At 44.7% G+C, this 19,702-nt stretch overlaps 1 protein-coding gene and 1 long non-coding RNA gene across 3 annotated transcripts in view; both read right to left on the bottom strand.

The window, feature by feature from the left end:
* The window catches only part of B4GALT4 (beta-1,4-galactosyltransferase 4), a 101,079-nt gene that overhangs the window by 7,185 nt on the left and 74,192 nt on the right, over positions 1–19,702 (bottom strand). For both annotated transcript variants that reach the window (XM_019527136.1, XM_019527135.1), the window contains exons 5-6: positions 17,063–17,250; positions 3,766–3,888 (exon numbers count right to left, since the gene is read on the bottom strand). In XM_019527136.1, coding sequence (XP_019382681.1) covers positions 3,766–3,888; positions 17,063–17,250 — 311 coding nt within the window. The remainder of the gene's footprint in view (positions 1–3,765; positions 3,889–17,062; positions 17,251–19,702) is intronic.
* LOC109304506 lies at positions 12,387–15,070 on the bottom strand. The gene is made up of 2 exons (XR_002099406.1): positions 14,046–15,070; positions 12,387–13,241 (listed from the first exon to the last, which is right to left on the bottom strand). It is a non-coding gene; the product is annotated as an uncharacterized LOC109304506 (long non-coding RNA).

Genomic DNA, 19,702 nt, shown 5'->3' on the forward strand with positions numbered 1-19,702 from the left:
CATCCAAAGGTGCATCTCAAGCTGGTCCAGAGAGGTGATACTCCCCCTCTATGCAACTTTGGTCAGGCCGCAGTTGGAGTACTGCATCCAGTTATGGGCATCACACTTTAAAAGGGATGTGGCCAGTCTGGAGAGGGTTCAGAGGAGGGCCACCCGCCTGGTGAGAGGGCAGCAGGACAGGCCCTGTGAGGAGAGACTGAGGGACTTGAACCTGTTCAGCCTCAGCAAGAGGAGGCTGAGGGGTGACCTGGTGGCCGTCTACAAACTCATCAGGGGAGATCATCAGCAAATAGGTAGAGCCCTATTCTCCCCAGCACCAGCTGGGGTGACAAGGAACAATGGTAATTAGCTGGTAGAGAATAGGTTTAAGTTAGAGATCAGATGGCAATATTTTACAGTTAGGGTGGCCAAAATCTGGAACCAACTTCCCAGGGAAGTGGTCCTCACCCCTACCTTGGGCAAATTCAAGAGGAGGTTGGATGATCCCCTGTCTGGGGTCTTGTGAACCCAGCATTCATTCCTGCCTGTGGCAGGGGGTCAGGCTAGATGATCGGTTCAGGTCCCTCCTAACCCTAGCTACTATGAAACTATGAAACTAGTTCTTGTGGATTGTATTCATGCAGGGAATCTTAAGCAGGGCCACATAAATCCTGCAGCCAACCTATCTTAACTTCTGGGGCAAGGCCCCTGGATTCTGTGCCTCCAGTAGGGTATCCTAGAGACTTTGGTGTCATCAAGTAAGTTAAAATTACAGCAACTTCTTTTCTGTCCTGGCTGTATGACTGACTTACATATTTAACTGCAGTAACTGAATGTATAACGCAGTTAAATTCTATTACTTTTAATTTGATATTTGATTCATAGTGTTTTATGAAGTCCTTACATGTTCAGTGGGCTGCAGAATTGTACATGAAATGCTCAACAGCACTGACAAAACTGGTGAAGGGAAGCTGAAAGCAACCAGGGTAGCATGGAAGAACTGTGAATTTTGGCAACAGCAGAGGCAGGAGAAATCCATTAGCAATTTGTTTCTGTTCAAAGGACCAAGGAATGTGGAAAAGGAATATCTGCAATATTTTGGCTAAAGTCCTGGCCCACAGAAATCTATAGATTGCCAGTTAAGTTAGCATCATGAGGCTTCAAGGAAAAGATTTTATTGAGATGAACTGAGCAGTTGACACCCCTCCAACCTACTTCTTAAGGCAGCCTGCTGTATTTGGGCACTCCTCAGTTTGAACACTTTCTACACTTGGAAGATTTTCTTTGCCACAGTGAATGCTAGAACCATGCATTGCTGGTGTATGGATTTAAGGGCATAATGATCAAGTTAAAACCTTAAAAAAGCACTCCATGGAGCACAATTCATCTGCAAACAGCGAGATCCACAGCAAATCTCAAAGACAGAAACTGGAGTGCACACAGGGCTGTATTTGCCACAAAAGCAGCATTTAGTTCTGCAGTAAGAAGCTATAGTGTCTAAGGCCTTTGATGACTCAAGATAGCAGTAAATTGTCCTCATAAGCTTTATTTTAGAAAGAGGCCCACAGGTTAGCAGCGTGTTTAATATAGAGGCAAAGACAGAATACAAATGTAACTGCTTCCACAGCATACTTGAAGATGATGCTACAGGGGATGCTGCCATCTTCTGGAAACATAAAGGAAAACAGCACTGAAGAGCAGTCCCAGATCTAATGCTTCTGCTGTTAGTTAGGGAAGCAGATTCTCCATCACTCCCTGAGCACAGCTGTGTAAGTGCCCCGGTGCCAGGGCAAACCAAGCTGAACACCACTTTCCAGCAACTAGTGGCACACTGAGGTCAGTCTCACAATAACTACTCCATGCTGCCAGCTGGCCTTCCACAAAAATACCCATGCCTGCCCTCTTGCAGCACTTTTGATTTTGTATGGAGTTGGTGAAGAGGAGACTGGACAAGGTATTCCTTGCCATAAAGAAAAGCTCAGGTCTTGAGGCAACATCAGTGAGGCTGCAATAGAAAGATCCTGTGATAGAATAATGTTTATTCCACAGCAGAGCTGTTAAGTTGCTTGAACCTCAGGAGTGGAAGTGATAAACTGTCCAGTTTATGTCTGCCAAACAAACATCTTTGGAAATTCTTGCCTTTGCATTTCACAGCCTTCATTACACATCAATCCTAGGGATTCACAGTTAATTTCCTGGGAACATTTATCTGTCTCTGGCTTTCCTTTAAGGAAACAAGGGAAATTTCAAGAGCTTCTCAGTTTACAAGCTTCCTAGTTGTGCCAGTGCAGCTTGTAAATGCCATTGTCCAAAGCTAATGGTTGGATGGAAGTACAGAGGTGCTCTGACCTCCTTCACTCTAAACTAGGCAGAACCAGTAAAGCACAAAAACTCCACCCGCACCTTGCTCCAAAGCTGTTAAACCTCTCAAACTTGCAAGCCCTCCTGCTTGAGCATCTGAGTTTCTAAAAGTCATTCAGACAGCTATACTGTTAATTCCTTGGACACACAAACACCTGCGAGAGAACAGAAACTATTTGGTCACCCCTGCTGCAGCCCCTATAATCACACACTCAAGGAAAATATAGGGGCCTGAGGAAATGCACCAACATTCCCTGTCTGCAGAGTGCTGGCACTCAGTCGGTCCGTCTTTCTTTCAGCAAAACCTACCACAGACTTTGCTCTTATTCATTTGTATACCTATCCCCAAGCAAGCATCCACAGACATGTTTCCATGGAGGGCCTGGTAAAAATGATCCAGATGTGAGGACAAGGGGGTGCCAATACACTCTGCTCAGAGATGAAATTGTAAAATAATGTCAGCCCAACCAACCCACTAACTGTCCTTCAAGACAGACAAAAGATTGGAAAGAAATCACCAGATAGTGTCAGATCATTGCTCCAGTCACTCTCCTTGGATAGAGAGCAAGGGTAACCAAGAGTGCAGGAACCTAGTTAATCACAAGGTGGTACAAAGAGAAGACAAAATGAGAATTCAGTGCACAGTAGCAACTGACCCAGAACCTGCACAAGCCAGATAATTTAGCCTAGAAAGAAAATGTATCAGAAAGAAACTAGTCTGAGGTCATCAGAATAATTAGGGTAATAAGGGAAACCTCATCAACCTCTTGTTTTTATTCTGTCCTTTACAATTTGAGAGCGAGGAGCCTGTATCCACACAATACTGATAGGTAACAACCAGTTATGGAAACAATAAATACGTAACACAATCCGTCCCAACCCAGGGGATCAAAGGAAATATGCTGCCTATATGTGGCCCTCCAAGATATGAGTTACAATTAGGTTTCCATTGGGCACTAGAAGCCAAGACAGGCTGGACACGTTTCCTGAGGTGTAATTCCAATCCCAGCTCTGTGAGCTAAGAGGGCAAGCAAATGACCCTGATGATTGCTCATCAACAATGTTCCACACCTCCATGTTTCCACTTGCTCACCAGCTGAACCAGGGGCTTTTACGTTTATTCATCCTAATTGGTTAGAAAGGAATGCATACCCAGGGAAAAAACATATGCAAAAAATGGATGTCAACTTGTCTCCATTGTGGTTTTTAAAAAAAAGTGCGCCTATTCTTCTGGTTTCACAGAGAAAAGCTGTGTCCAGAGCTGCGACTTGCACACTAGCTTATTCTGAATCTCTTGGGACATCCAGCAAGAGAATCCCTTCCCCATTCCAGCTGCACTGGAACCCACACAGGAAGTTACACATTAGGAGCCTCCACAGAAATACAAGTCACCCCTCCCATGCCATGCACGCATGCTTTCCTTACCGGATTCGGAGGTCATCGTCCTCGCCACCCCAACCCCAGTAGTTGTTAGAGAATCCATTCACCTTGGAGAACTGGTCCCTGGTTAGAGCAGTCACTCCACCAAAATATCCTTGGTAACGTAACCTAGAGACACACAAAAGGTGGTGACATGAGAGGTGACAGTAGAAACACTGACAGTAGAAATACTGCCCAGACAGCTTAGGTCTGAGCTGCAGGAGTCTGAATATCTCCATGCCCAAGCTGCTCACTCCCTGAAATGCAATTCACTTCAGGGTGCATGGCATAAAGGAAGGAAGGAGAGTTCTTTTCTGAACAGTTGGTTATTACCTGTTTACCTGAATATAAGACAAGGTTTCCCCCCACCAATCAGCGTGGGAAGAAAGCCCCTTGTCTTATATTTGCATACCAGCAACTCCACCCCTTCAATACCACTGGCTATCGTTACACTGTTGCCAGAAGCAGGACATCCTGAGTCACGGAAACCAACTATGAAGTAGACCGAGTGCAGCTAATACTGACCATGTTCATAAAACACCTTTTTATGATGAAAGTGTCTTTTCCATGCTCTTAAGCATACACACATATACTCCCAAGCTTTCAATTCTCTTTGGTTCACTTTAAAGTGTTATGAACTGAAGGGAATACTAACCTGGGTAGGTCAAGCCAATACTCAGAAAAAAAACGGTTTATATTTCTCCAGTGCCCCATTACAGGAGCACCTCCAGTTGCTGCCCCACTCAGCCTCCTTTATAACCCATCTCCTCCAACGCCACTACAAGAATCCAACTCCTTGTACACATAAAAACCAACAATTAAAAGGCTTAATAGTCTTCTAAAACCTTTACATGTTTTAAGAACTCATATAACACTTATTTAACAATCGCATCAGTAAAAGCTCATTACATTCTTAAAAGCCCCGTATCAAAATTCTTTCACCAGTTCAAATATTCCGTTCTTAGTGGTCTGTGACCACAAAAGAGTCCAATCCATTCTCCTTCAGTTTCTAATTCCATCTTATTCTTGGTCCTCTTCATAGTCTCAGCTCATGTACCGCCAGTCTAATACAGTCTTTTTTTTGGTAAAAGCCAGTCCCTTAAAAATAAGCAGGTTTCTCAGTTTCCAAACACACTAAAATTGCTCTGACAAATTTCATCTACAGCCCTTTGGCTATGAGGCCAAATAAAACCATGTCCCATGTCACCCCCAGTTCATCTGTCTTTACTTTTATAAAATGTGGCACCCTCTCCATACCCCTTGTACAAATCCACACTCCCAGAAGAAGTGATTGATCCACTGTTTCCTCTGCACTACACAGTTATTGTGGATACCTCACTGTCTTCCCTGGAGGGCCCGCACTGGTAAAATTCCCCTTGCCATTGCTCATAGGAGATCCGCATGCTCACCAATCAGGTTTCTGTTTGTCATCCCTTCCCATACCCTCTATGTTATGGGGCTTGGGGAATCCCTTACCTCTGTGATCACATCCTTTTCCTGGACTCTCTTTATCAGCTTCTTATGATCTCTCGGATTTCCAGTTTCTGTTTTTCAGTACTGTATTCTTTTAAAAACTCCCCCATCCTTTTGCAAAAAAACTGGCAGCCACAGTGCCCATGGATTTATTGCTGGGCCTTTGAATACACCCCATCATCTTAAAAGAGACCCCACAAAATAATGGGTAAAACACCCCACTACTGAATTCTCCTCCACCACCTAGCATACCACCTTGATGTAACTAGTGTACACAAAAAGCACCATGTCTGGGAGGGTCCACCCCCCAACTTTCCTTTCTTTATACAACTCTACTTGTGCCAGGCACTCCCTCTTCCTGAAAAAGGTACAGTTTTCTCTGCATTTGTCTTGCTTGTACTTTTACTGCTGTCACTCTGTGAGTGACCTCAGACCATAATCACACTTGTTGCACTCCTGCCCGCACCTTTTCCCACACCACTTTCCCAGATACTTCTTTATCCATTAAAACTCCAAAGATTTTAATATTTGAATCCTCCACCTTCACTCTGAGTATCCGTTTCCCCCATCTTCCCAAACGTCATAATTGTGCATTTTTCCTTATCAAGTTTTGCCTCAGCCACTTTCCCACACCTCCCTCCGTGCCATAATATTCTTTCCAATGAAAGCTTCTTTTTCACAGCCACATGAATGTCATCTGTGTAGAGTAGGCTGTGCAGCTGTCACCCATCCCCTCCCAGTACATGTACGCCACTGAGCACTGGATCTTTCCTTATGCGCTGCGCCAACAGTTCCATTGTACATGTAAATAAGACAGTGGACAGCCCTAACGCAGCCCTGATAAAAATCTTCAGTCTTGCTTAATATGCTCGTTGATAAAAATACTACTTTCCACTCATTCATATAAACCTCTAATCTACCTGATTAGCTTTCCCAAAAACCCCATCATGCTTAAAATCTTAAATAAAAAAAATCGCGATTCACTCTATCGTATGCCTTTTCTAGATCCAAGTTTGAGCACCACGTCCAATCCCCTTTCTTTACAAAATTGTAAGCTATCTCACAAGCCTTTAATATATCTGCAACTTGATGCCCTAGGGCTGCACATGCCTGATCTTCATGTATCACATCAGGCGATACCCCTCATATTCTTAAAACTAATAACTTTTTCTAATAACTTATAATCAGCATTTATAAGTATAATCGGGCACTAATTAATAAAAGCACCTTGTCCCTTTTTTTATATAGTAAAACAATAACTCCTGACATAATATCTTTCTCCACTAAACCCACTGTTTAAAATTTCTCTTAACTGATCTTCCAGATATGATTCTATGATATGTTCCAATTAAATTCCAAAATTTCATATAAAATTCTGCCAGGAGCCCATCTTTCCTGGGGGCCTCCCCTTTCTTGAAGGTCTTTAGGCGCGTCTCTTTCCATTTCACTTGCCTCCTCCTTTCCCACCTTCCTCTCTATATTCCCCAGAAATTCGTTCCTCTCTCCTCTTCCCCACTCTTCTTTTGGTATAATTTTTTTGTTATAATATAGTTTTTTGGTACACAATAGAACCACTGCACCACTTCTAATATCTCTCTCTTCTCCTCCTTTTATTCACCTCCCTCCTCTATAACTACTGTCATTTTCCTTCTCTCTGATTTCACTTGAGCAGAGAAGTATGGGGACCAGCCCTCATACTTCTCTATCCATGGGACTTGTGCTAAAAATATTTTCTCCCATTCTTTATTTAAGAACCATTCCTCTGTCTGTCTCTATGTCCTGCAATTCCCCCTTCACCTCCTCTACTCCTTCCACTTCCATCAATATCTGCTGCATTTCCCATTGCAGCTTTTTATATCATAGGGCTGGAAGAGATCTCAAAAGATCATCAAGTCCAACCCCCGCCCCTGCTCTGGACAGGGATACTGCTGAGATCAAATGATCCCAGCAAGGTGTCTGTCCAGTCTCCTCTTGAGGACCTCCAAGGTTGGGGACTGCACCACCTCCCTGGGAAGTCTATTCCAGATTCTGGTCACCGTTACTGTAAAGAAGTTCTTTCTTGCATCCAACCTGAAACCATCCTCTAACAGTTTATAGCCATTGCTCCTTGTCTTTCCCTGAGGCACCCTAGTGAACAGTTTTTCTCCCAGCTCCCAATATTCATTCCTTACATACTTATAAATGGCCACCCTCAGTCTTCTCTTCCCCAGGCTGAACAGTCCCAGGTCCCTTAGTCTTTCCTCATAAGAGTTGTCCTCCAGGTCCTTTCTCTGGACCCCTTCAAGATTCTCCACATCTTTTTTGAAGTGCAGTCTCCAAAACTGGACACAGTACTCCATCTGGGGTCTCACCAGTGCCAAGCAGAGAGGAAGTATCACTTCCTTAGCCCTGCTCATGACGCATCAGCTAATGCATCCCAGTATGTTATTAGCATTGTTGACTACAGCGTTGCATGGTCATCCTGTGATCAGCCATAACCCTGAGGTCCCTTTCATCCATCATGCTGGCCAGGACATCTCCTCCTAACCTATATTCATGTCATTGGTTACTTCTCCCCAGATGAAGCACTCTGCATTTATCCTCACTGAACTGCATCTGGTTCTGCTCCTCCCACCTTTCCAGCTTCTCCAGGTCCGCTTGGACCCGCATCCTATCCCCTAGCATGACTGCTTTCCCAATAACTTAGTATTGTCTGCAAACTTGGCCAGTGTGCTTTCCATAGCCTCATCTAAATCGTTGATAAAGATGTTGAATAGCACGGGGCCAAGAACCAAACCCTGCAGGACACCATTAGCCACCTCCTGCCAAGAAAACAGTCCAAATCCTTCACATCTCTTCCTTGCTTGCCTTTGCCCTTCTCTCAAATAAAATGCTTTATTCCTTTCGTTACTGTCCACCATTCCTGTCCTAATTTAAAACAATTTTTCAGTGTCCTCCAACTTTCGCACCTCTCCTAAAACCTTTGGCAGCATTTCTCTTCTTGTAGTAAACATACATTTAACTGCCATACCCCTGCCTCCCTTGTCTGACAGTTACCAATTTGTAAAATCATGTTAAGTATAAAATGATCTGTAAAAGCCACTGGTCAAATACTTCCACACCCTTTGATATATAAAAACAAAACCAATTCTAAATTAGATCTGGGGAGGGGAGCCATTCTCATAAAACCTTCTCCCCGCTCCACACATCCATTAAAAGGTTTGCTTTTAAAATCTGTTTTAAATGCCTCAATGTGCTTTCTATTCCAGCAGTTTCCAAGCTTCCCTTCCAGCCACCTTCCTCTAAGATATAATTAATATCACCTGTTATGATCCGCAGCCTCCCTCCCAACATGTTAACTGCTAATCTTTTACAAAATTCACTGTGTGCCAACCTCTTTGCTGGGACATAGACATTAAAAAACTCCACCACTGTTTCTTTTACCTTTAATGTAAGGTGCAGCAACCTCTCACATACTACCTCCTCCACTCCTGCCACCTCAATTCCAGGTTTCTTACTAAAGTCACCACACCTGCCACTATGTTCTCATTCATCCCTGACCAAAATGACAGGCCCTACTTCTGCCTGCTTTCAAATCTTAGGTACTCTTTGCCACCTGGAATTCCACATTCCTGAAAACATAAAATGTCTGTATTTATCTGGTTTAAAAACGGTTCCACACGTGCCCACCTTCTTTTTAAAACATTTCTCACGTTTAAAGATGCCGCCACCATCACCACCAATAAAATACTTATCAAAATTATCTTACATCTATACGTCATCTTCACTACTTAAAAAGGGCAAAGTTGTCTCTTCTTCTGTCCTCATCCCTGTTGCAAATAAAAACTTCTGTATTTGTGCTGTATCTAAAAAACCTTCCACCACTTTACTCTCTTGGTGTTTAAAAATCTCCTCTGCCCACTCTAGGCTAGGTGCTAAGGTGACCACAAGCAAGAAACTTAGTTCCTTTTTCCTTCTTTCTAGGCTTGTCTTAAGTTTCTTTGTTACTTTCTTTTTTCTTTTCCCCAGTGCAACATGGCTCCCCCTTTCCACCACCATTTCTCCTCTCTGCTCTTCCTCACTCACCTCCTTCCTTCTTTTCCTCATTTCTCTCATCCTCCTCCCATCCCTTCTTCACTCTGCACAGACTCAATCACACTTCCACTTCTTCACCACCACTTTCTGCTTTCTTTCCTTCCTTCTCCACCATTTCCTCCTCCTGTGGGGTCTCTGGGACTACACTGTGTTCTACCCTTATCTCTCCTTCCTTTCCCTCCTGCTTTCCCCTCTCTCCTTGCTATGTCTTTCTTTCCTCTTTCACCTCTCTGATCTCGCGTGTCTGGGTTCATACTCTGTGAATGATGCTGGACAAGCCCTGAACACATCACACAGATTACGCTTCCAAGGGGCTTTGCCATCACTTCCCATATTTAAAACATATTGTCTCTGCACAATTTACAGCCATATGTCCTTCTCATGTTGGCTGCACCTCACTGGTTGCCTGAAATATATTTCCCCTTAAAATTACCCTTCCCCTCCAGGACCCTGTCTACACTCCATATTGATCCCAAATTTTGTCAACCCATTGCATTTTTTCCATTTTCCCTTACAAACACATTTTTTTTACATCTTCTGCGACTATCAGATCTAAAAACATACACAACACTACTACCCTCTCCTAGGCTGCTTCATCGGATTAAAACTTGTAAAATTTTAACACAGCGCTTAGTGTATTCTTTATATGAATCCCAAAAACAACTGTAACTTTCAGTCATGTAAAATGTGCATTTCCCCCACACACTTATTTGTGAACGTGATTAAGCTGTTCAACTTGTCAAGCCTCACTTTTAAAACTCCTAACAAAATGTCTTCCATATCAGCTTTTCTCTGACCTGTTACCCTGTTTTTTCCTCTGCCAAAACCACTTTAATCAACAACTATCTCTGTTCTGTTGCTTTTCTTGCCTTTTCCCTTTCTCACACACCTCCAGTTTTCCACACACTGCCATCTGTCTATCCACTTCTTCATCTTGTTCTCAGCAACATCTAATCCGCCAGTTGCCCTTGTCCATGCTCTGCCTGCCATGTTCCTCCAAACCATCTGCTCATTGTTCATTCTTCCACCACCAGTTCTGCCTTTACAGTCTTCCATTGTCACCTACTGTTTCCCAACCATAACCTGTTGCCAGATCATCCACCACTGATGCCCATCCTCTGTCACAATATTATCCAGTCCAAAGTAGTGATCCACTGGCACCCTCTGCTCCCACTGCTCTAGCGAGCTCAGCCCTCCAGTGTAGATCAAGCCTCTGTTTGGCCTTTACCAAAAAGCCAAGAAGCAATGTACTGGGAACCTTTTTTCTGTGGCCCTTAAAAAAAAAGGGCAGGTACAGATGTACCCACAGGGAACTGATACAAGGCCCAGAAGCACTGCAGCATCAGGCCAGCGTCAGGAGGGCCAGAGCCAGCATCAACACGTTCCCCACGGCACCAAAAATGCCACATTTTTTTATATGCTGATGGGAACCCAACACAAGGCTAGGTTAAGGCAACCCAACTAAATTAAATATAGTGCCCTTCAGTGCCAATGCTTTTTCAAGGCATGCCGAACCACTACATCAAATATATTTTGACTTCCTCTTCACTCCCACAGCTGAGCAGTACCTTTCTTTCTCATTTCCAATGATTCCTGTTTCTGCATCAGCCTTAAATGTCTGGCAAATAGCACCAAACTTCTGTGTAGCTGAAAGACTCTGTCACCCCCTCTCTCAGCCTGTTGCATGTGATTAGTGTGGCACCCCCCACTATGGGGTGGAAACAGACCAGACAGCCCTGGGCCTCATCAGCATATACAGTTTTGAAGCATCTCAAAACTCATTGCAAGAACACCTAGTTCCACTCATGAGCAGGGGCTAAATAGCACATGGATCCTTTTGGTGGGGCAGGGAGCACACACACAGTGAGCAGAGCTGGGCTGTGGGGTCACCATGGCTTGAAACACTGTTGACTCTGCTGGGGTGCAGTCCAATAACCTACATGATAAGTCATAAGCCTTTTCACTCTAAATTAATATGCATGGCTCGTTCTCGCTCCTGTAACCATACGGCTGAGGGCAAGCAAAACTTAGGGACATCCAAACCCCAAGCTTCCAGGCTGGGGCCTGCACATAGGATGGCTGCCAAATGCTTTGGAAGCAGCTGAAGCCCCAGGCAGGGGTGGAGGACATTTGCTGGTAGTAGGGCCACATATGGTTCTTGAATGACTCGCGCATTTGGAAATAATTTGGCTGATTTGGCTTGGAACTCAAAAAATGTTCCTTTAAAAAAAAAAGCATGGTTTGTACTATGTATGAGTAGGTGTAAAACAGCACTCAAAACTGTGTTTATGGAGTACCTGTGCTGAAACCTGTAGTACTCAGTGTCGGGGTCCGTCAGACCTACAGTAGTCTTCCACTCTCACCTGCTTGCCCTCTGCAGTTTCTGTCCTTTTTCCCCTCCACCCTCCATTACTGTCACATGCAGCTCATTTCAACCTTGTGCTCAGGATGGAGCAGAGCCTAAGCAATGTCTGACAGTAAAGAGGGGCAGGAAGGGTGCAGAGGGAAAAGTTGGGGGGTGGGAAGTGCAGAGAGCAAGGGGGTGTGGAAGAAATCAAACTTCGCGTTGTGGTTGAATCAGAACTGACAGAGCCAGCTTTTCTTTATTTAGGGCTATACTGTGATCACAGGGAGGATTTCATACAGCAAGGGGAATCGCCCACTTGTCTGTTTCAAAGGAATCTTCCCCTTCTTTTAGTTTTCAAGCATTTTTATACTTAAGACAGATAAAGAGAAAAAAATACGACCTTGGAGAACTAAAACAAGTTTACTTAATTGGACCTCTGTGCACAGGGTAATAAAACATGCAGAATTTTTTTTATCTCAAAACATATAACTGAAATAAGCAGTATAAGCACTTCTGGTCTCTCTCTGTTTTTCTAGTCAGGGAGGCCAAAAGCCTGACTAAATTCACTCCTACAGGGGACACCTGACCCCTCCCCACCGCCACTATTTTCCTTGCTGTAGCAGTGGGAGGGGGTTGAATTCAAGACAACTCTCTGATAATCAAACTAAACACTTGGAAAATTGTAACAAATTTACAGATTTTCCATATATAGAATCTAATTATTATAGTCATCTTATATTTGAGTAAACATGGTATTAATACTATACTTTACAGGAAACTTTCAAAGCACAGAGTGCAAACTAGTGTGAGGAGGTTAAAGTTTATCCTCACACAGCTAGAGATGCTACAGAACAAATCCAGAGGGGACACATACAGTAGTTGAACTTACACACAGTAAGTTAGTATAATTGAGCCTGACTCAAAAGGGAAATTCAATTACAACCTCCTATAGTTCCTGCAACCTGGAAATGATGCCTATTTAAAGTAGGAGGTGACATACTTGGTCACTTCCTTATGTTTTCTGTTTAGTTACCTATCCCATTAGGCTGCTGTGAACCTCCACAGTGTGGGTTACAATAAGCCTATCCTTGACCTCTAAAAGCCAAATTCAAAAGGAAGGTGCTAGTGGCTGGAAGTTACACGTTGATCTGCAGATATGAACAAGATGTAAAAAGTGAAACAGGTGGAAGCAGGTGTCCACTATATCAGTTCTTGTGACAGAGGCAAATCCAACTGACTAAAAGAGGCAGGAGCTATTTCATGTTTCTGAATTGTGGCTATCATTGAACAGCGCATCACCACTAACAAAGATATATGGGTGCACACCCATTCCCCAACATTTTCTTGCTCCTTCCTTGAGCTTGGCTGATTTGGGCTGGTCCACTGGGAAGCCAGGAGAGGAAGGTATGTGGGGTTTCTGTTTAGGGCCAAGCACATTTGAAAATGTAAATCTCTCCATTCTAGCATATGAACTGCAGGGGATTCCAAACAGGATGGTGGACTGTGCTTGCCCAGGTGTGAGCTTGATAAAACATGCCCTTCCAGGTCAGGTAGAGTCAAGCATGGGGTTCATTTCAGACTACTGGAGCTAGATCAGTGCCAAATAAGTAAAAAATATAATTAGGCCCTGAAGCTGGACACAACGCCCATCTCCCTATCAGGCTTTGCTCTCTGTCTCCAGACTGTCTCTGGACTCCTTGACACAGTCTTGTCAGTAATAATGATGCCCACTGCTCAGCATAATCCATGTTTGCTGGAACAGCACACAGGGGCTTGCGGCCCTTGCCTTTTAATGGGGAAAACTCTGTGTTGCTTGCTCCTTTGAAGCAAACAAGCTTCCCTGGCACAGTCCCAGGCTCCCTGCCTCAATTCAGGCCCCTAAGAACAGCAAATGTTTGCTGTGCACAGCATAGAGGCTAATACAGAGTTCCTCCTTACCTGCTCTTTATCAGTGAATCTTTCTTGGATCACTTGACCAGTGACCCCAAGGGCTGTAAAGCTTCCAACAGCTTGCTAGAACCAGAAAAGCAAATTGCAAGGCTCATTCTTTCTGTGAATGGGCCATTAACAAACAGTATGACATGACATACTTCTCCTAATGACCAAGTTGCATGGTTTGGGCAACTTCTGATGGGGATGGCAGTTCTCTCCCTGGGGAAGGAACAGTAGTCTCATTTGGATTTTTATCTCTAGACTGGGAAAAACACCCCGGGGCCATGTACAATGCAGAACCACTGTGTTCTGGGCCAAAGCAGGTGGGCTGTCTTGACCAGGAAGTATTTCCATCCTTGTTTGCTGGGATGCAATATTGCAAGTTTGCTGAGTGAAAAAAAAATCTTCCCATTTCTGAATTATTAACTGTACAACTACAGCACTCCTAGGACATAGCTACCTCTCCAGGGGTGAACAACAGCTGAGCAGTCTGCACACTGCACAGCACTAGGGGATAAGGAGAAAGCTGGTCTCAGGCCACTGGGGCAAACCCCTCCTCTTCCAAAAAGCTTTCCATAGGTACTTAGGCACCTGTGACAAACAGACAACTGAGGTTTTGGAGGTCTTGCCTTGAAGATGAGGACATGATAAACTGCCTTGTTTGCCAACCTCAGCAGAACAGAAGCCTGAATCAACCCTGCTGGGGTTTCAAGATGTGGTTCCATGCTGTCTGAGCGCCACAGGGGCAGAGTGGCTGAGGCATCTCATTAGGGCTCCAGACTTGCAGAGAAGGCAACCCCAGCTGTTGGTTGACTAGTTGTTCAGGCCAGGGAGTCAAAAGAGCCTGGATGTAACAGTGGCCCCACCATTCCCTTGTGTGCTGCTGGCTACAGAATTTAGTGTGTTTGTTAACCACTAGGTTCAGGGTGACTTTTGAAGGAGTCAGGAGTTTTCCCTCCAGGCTGTCTAGAGTGCTACATTTTTTGAGAGCATATGAGTGAGATCTTTCACATATGTTCACAAATTTCCTTAGAGGTAGCTGCCATTTCAAAGATGGGCAAATGAAGGCAATGACTTGCCCCGGGTCACAGAAGAAGCATGACCAAAGCAAGATCTGGACCCAGACCACCTCCTGACAGAACAGTTTCCAAACCAAAGGTTCACTCATCTGACTGAAAACTAACAGCTATAAACTCTTGAATAGTAATTGCAAAAGCACCTCAAATAAGAGAAAAGTTTAATCTGTAAAATTCACTGGTCAAAACAGATGCAGTAACTAAGGCATATAGGATCACTAGAATGCCTTGAGATTCACTTCATTGTTCCTAGTCTGGAATCTTTCTGTTACATACCTGGAGTGACTGCTTCCACTTTGTTGGTCAGTGGGTTGAAGGCTAGACCCACCACTGAAGGCTGGTTCTAAAGAGGATGGACCTGGAGTGTTCTCAGTGGTGGCAGATGACAGAACAAGGAGCAATGGTCTCAAGTTGCAGCAAGGGAAGTTTAGGTTAGATATTAGGAAAAACTCTCACTAGGAGGGTAGTAAAACACTGGAATGGGTTACCCAGAAAGATTATGCACTCTCCATCCTTGTGCTCCCAGGAATCTGTCTGCACCCATCCGGTCTCGTACAGGCACTCTCTAGCAACCTTAGAGCACACACCCAGTTCTGGCTACAGGGTATGCCCCTGAGACCTGTGCACTGGGTCGCATTCACCACCGAGGGGGACCCCTACACTCGACTGCTACGACTTGATCTTCTTTTCTTCAGTGGTGGGGCTCCTCCTCGAGGATTCTCGCAGACCAGGTGCTGCCCCTTACAGGCATTCTTGGGGCTCCACTTCCCCTACACCCAAGCGATACACCAGCCCTCTGGACAGCGGGATGATGGATTGCCAGCCTGTCCCCCTTGATGTTCTCACCTACTGTCTTCTCTCCTTGTCCGTCCCTCGAAGCCCCTTTATCCTGGATGACTGCGGGGTGCATGACCGTCCTCATCGCTGCATCTACTCTTCCTCTGAGACGTTGTGGTCCATTGTGGTCCGTTGTGTTGCCTCAGCTCCGTCTCTTGATCCGGGGTCACATGGGGATTCCTTCCCCAGTCTGGGCTCTATGCACCCTCCAAAATAATGAATAAAAGAAAAAAAAAAAGGAAGAAAGGAATAGGCGGGGTATGGGCCTCAGCCCGCCCCACTCGCAGATCCGGCATCTGTGGTCCTTGGGATCCCTCAACACCATCCTTCTTGGCCCAGCTGCCCTGCTGGTACTTCTTTCAATGGATCCGGGACCCCTCCTGTGGGTTCCTGTCTGGCCCCTTGCTGAGCTGCGAACACTGCTGATGTGTAGCCTGGGGAGCAGCTTCGCCTTCTGGCTCCAGCATTGCTGCCCCCGCTTCCATTTCCCCACCACTGGCTTTTAAATCAGCCGGGCGGCAGTTTTTGATGATGTCATCGGCCGCTGCTGTTCCCAGCCAGCAATAAAAGTGGCGACTCTTCTCGGAGTGGCTCAGTTTCTCCTAAAAATGGTAAGTGTGCCCTCTTTTCAGGGCTTTTCATTTCTTTCTTTAGGCAGGTCAGCCCTGCCTCGGGTCCTGCCGTAGGAGGGTGCTTTATGGCCTCCGCTTGTCTCCCCCTGTGACACTGTCACAGGCCTGATTTTCATCTGCTGCAATTTTGAAGAATTAAACCACCTCCATGGGAAGAAACTGTTTTGTGTAAGGACCTGCACACAGTGTCCCCCTGCTTTGCCCTTTTCTCTTTAAAAAATGCATAAGATAGTTTTATTTTAAAGCACTTTGCAAGTCAGCTTCTAAGAAGCACCTTTATTCTTTAACATTTGAACTGTCATGCTACAGGGAAGTCTTGGAAGGAAAGGCCAGGCCTACTCGAATAGCTCTAGTTACACGTGGCCAATTTAAGGGGCTCCTTTAACTGAGATGAGTAGTCCTTGATTTCTGATTCATACCCCTGGCATTTTTCCTTGTATTACAGTAACACCTTGAAGCCTCAACCGACATCAAGGTCCTGTTGCATTAGTTTCTGTGTAAATGAATAACCAGGAACAAATCCTCTTCCCTACAGTGACAGCAATCTTCTATGCAGAGAAAGGTCTGATCTGTTGTCAGTGCAATATTACGGAGCAAGACTCTGTTAATTCAGGACTGGGAAGCCTGCAACATATCTGTGGTTTTGCCACTGTGCCTAATGCATAACCTCAGGCTTGCTACTTCATTCTTCAGAGTCTCCATTTTTCCCATCTGAGAAACAAGGATAACAGTGCCCTACCTCCCAAGTGATCCATAAGTCTACTTTCACTAATGCCAGTTAAAATTTCCAGAGGGGAGAAACTGTAAAAAGCAAAAGTACCATCATTGGTAATCTACCTTCAAGTGGCAGGAAAGGTCCAATGTAAGGATCCCTCACAAAGAAGAATGTTACTAATAATCTGTCACTTCCTAGCCAGCTCTTTGGTTCCTACCTGTACCCAGTGCTGTTCCTGCCCACGACAAGGTGCTTTGGTTGCTTGCCACATGTGTACATGTTAAAGTCATTCTCTGGCACCAGGTCCACATCATGGAAAATGAAGCAGTCCCAGTTTTCCTCTTTCAGAGCCTCTAGGTAGCCTACATTCAGAAGTTTAGCTCGGTTAAATTTGGTATTGCCAGCCTGCAAAAAAAGAGAGGAAAACAAAGCATTCACTAAGTCAGTAAACTAGCATAGCTACCTGGGTTCTGTCCTCATTACAGTTTAAAATATCTGTTATAGCTTTACAGTACAGTACCAAGTTCTCATGTCACACACACAGCTATACCTTAAGATTAGATTTGGGAACCAGAAGAGGCCAATAATGTGGAGCATATCTTCACAATCTCCCTGTTACGAATGATCATGCACAGTTGGGTTATCTAACTAAGAGAAGCAGCTATGTTGAGCAATAAGATTCTACTCCTATTATTGACCTTGCCCAGTAATTTCCGATCAGGCCAAGTAATGAAAGAGCCATTGATGCACAAGATAAACAGTGGAAGGGTTGCTTATAGCTGTGTTAGCACACATTACAGAAACATAACAAGCAGTTATATCATTACCATATGGGTGCTTTCCATCCAGAGATTTCAGAGTGCTTGGCAAGACTAGACAGGTATTATCCTCATGTGGAGGAGCTGAATTCAAGAGAATTTAGGTGCCTTACCTAAGAGCATACACTATGTGGCAAAGCTGGGAATAAATACAGGTCTCCTGATGCACAACCTGTTAGCTGATTTGCAGTCTACACACACTGCACTGTGTTAACATTATGAGACAGTGACTCCTAGTTTGGGCATTTATTTCACTTTTTTTCTGATTTTAAGTATTTAATCTTTCTTGTAGTTTGGTGCCTTTTATATCATAGAAAACACAGAAAATAAGGGTTGGAAGGGACCTCAGGAGGCCATCTAGTCCAACCCCCTGCTGAAAGCAGCACAAACCTCAATCTTCTCTTCACTAGACTAAATAAGATCAGTTCCCTCAGCCTCTTCTCAGAAGTCATGTACCCCAGTCCCCTCGCTATTTTCATTGCCCTCTGCTGGAATCTCTCCAATTTGTCCACATCCTTTCTCTAGTGGGGGTGGGGGAACTGAACACAGTACTCCAGATGTGTCCTCACCACTGCTGAATAGAGGGCGATAATCACTTCCCTTGATCTACTGGCAGTACTCCTACCAATGCAGCCCAGTGTGCCGTTAGCTTTCTTGGCAACAAGGGCACACTGTTGGTTCATATTCAGCTTATTGTCCACTGTAATCACCAGGTCCTTTTCTGCAGAGCTACTGCCCAGCCAGGCAGCCCCCAGCCTGTACTGGTGCATGGGATTGTTCCATCCTAAGTGCAGGAATTTGCACTTGTCTTTGTTGAACCTCACAAGATTTCTTTTGGACCAATCCTCCAATTTCTCTAGGTCTCTCTGAATCCTAGTCCTACCCTCCAGCATAACTACTACTTCCCACAGCTTGGTGTCATCTGCAGACTTGCAAAGGGTGCACTCCATCCCATCTTCCAGGTCATTTTGAAGATATTAAATAAAACCAGCCCCAGAACCAACCCCTGGGGCACTCCACTTGAGACCAGCTTCCAACTAGACATCATGCCATTGACTACTACTCTCTGAGCCTGATGATCCAGCCAGTTTTCTATCCACCTTGCAGTCTATTCATCCAGCCCACACTTCCTTAACTTTCCTGCAAGAATGTTGTGGGAGACCATATCAAAAGCCTTGCTAAAGTCAAGGTACACCACATCCACTGGTCTCCCCACATCCACAGAGCCAGTCATCTCATCAAAGAAAGCAATCAGGTTGATCAGGCATGACTTGCCTTTGGTGAATCCATGCTGACTATTCTTAATCACCTTCTTTTCTTCCAAGTGCTTAAAAAAATGGATTCCTTGAAGATCTGCTCCATGATTTTCCAGGAACTTGGTGAAGCTGACTGGTCTGTAGTTCCCTGGATCCTCCTTTTTCCCTTTTTAAAATATGGGCACTATGTTTGCCCTTTTCCAATCATCCAAGACCTCTCCTGATCACCATGAGTTTTCAAAGATGAAGGCCAATGGCTCTGCAATCTCATCAGCCAACTACCTCAGCACCCTCAGATGCATCCTGTCTGGCCCCATGGACCAGTATATGTCCAGCTTTTCTAAGTAGTCCCAAACCTGTTCTTTCACCATTGAGGGCTGCTCACCTCCTCTCCAAACTGTGCTGCCCGGTGCAGTAGTCTAGGAGCTGGCCTTGCCTATGAAGACTGAGGTGAAAAAGGCATTGAGTACTTAAGTATGTTCTGCATCATCTGTCACTAAGTTGCCTCCTCCATTCAGTAAAGTACCCACACTTTCCTGATCTTCCTCTTGTTACTGACATGCTTGTAGAAACCCTTCTTTTTACCCTTCACACCCCTTGCTAGCTGCAACTCCAATTGCACTTTGGCCTTCCTGACTTCATCCCTGTATGCACAAGCAACACTTTTATATTCTTCCCTAGTTGTTTGTCCAAGTTTCTACTTCTTATAAGCTTCCTTTTTCTGATTTAGTTTATTGAAGAATTTCCCGCTAAGCCAAGCTGGTCTTCTGCCATACTTGCTAG

Source organism: Gavialis gangeticus, unplaced genomic scaffold (assembly GCF_001723915.1).
Source record: "Gavialis gangeticus isolate Ggan-Ray unplaced genomic scaffold, GavGan_comp1, whole genome shotgun sequence".
In the NCBI taxonomy this organism is placed as follows: Eukaryota; Metazoa; Chordata; order Crocodylia; family Gavialidae; genus Gavialis; species Gavialis gangeticus.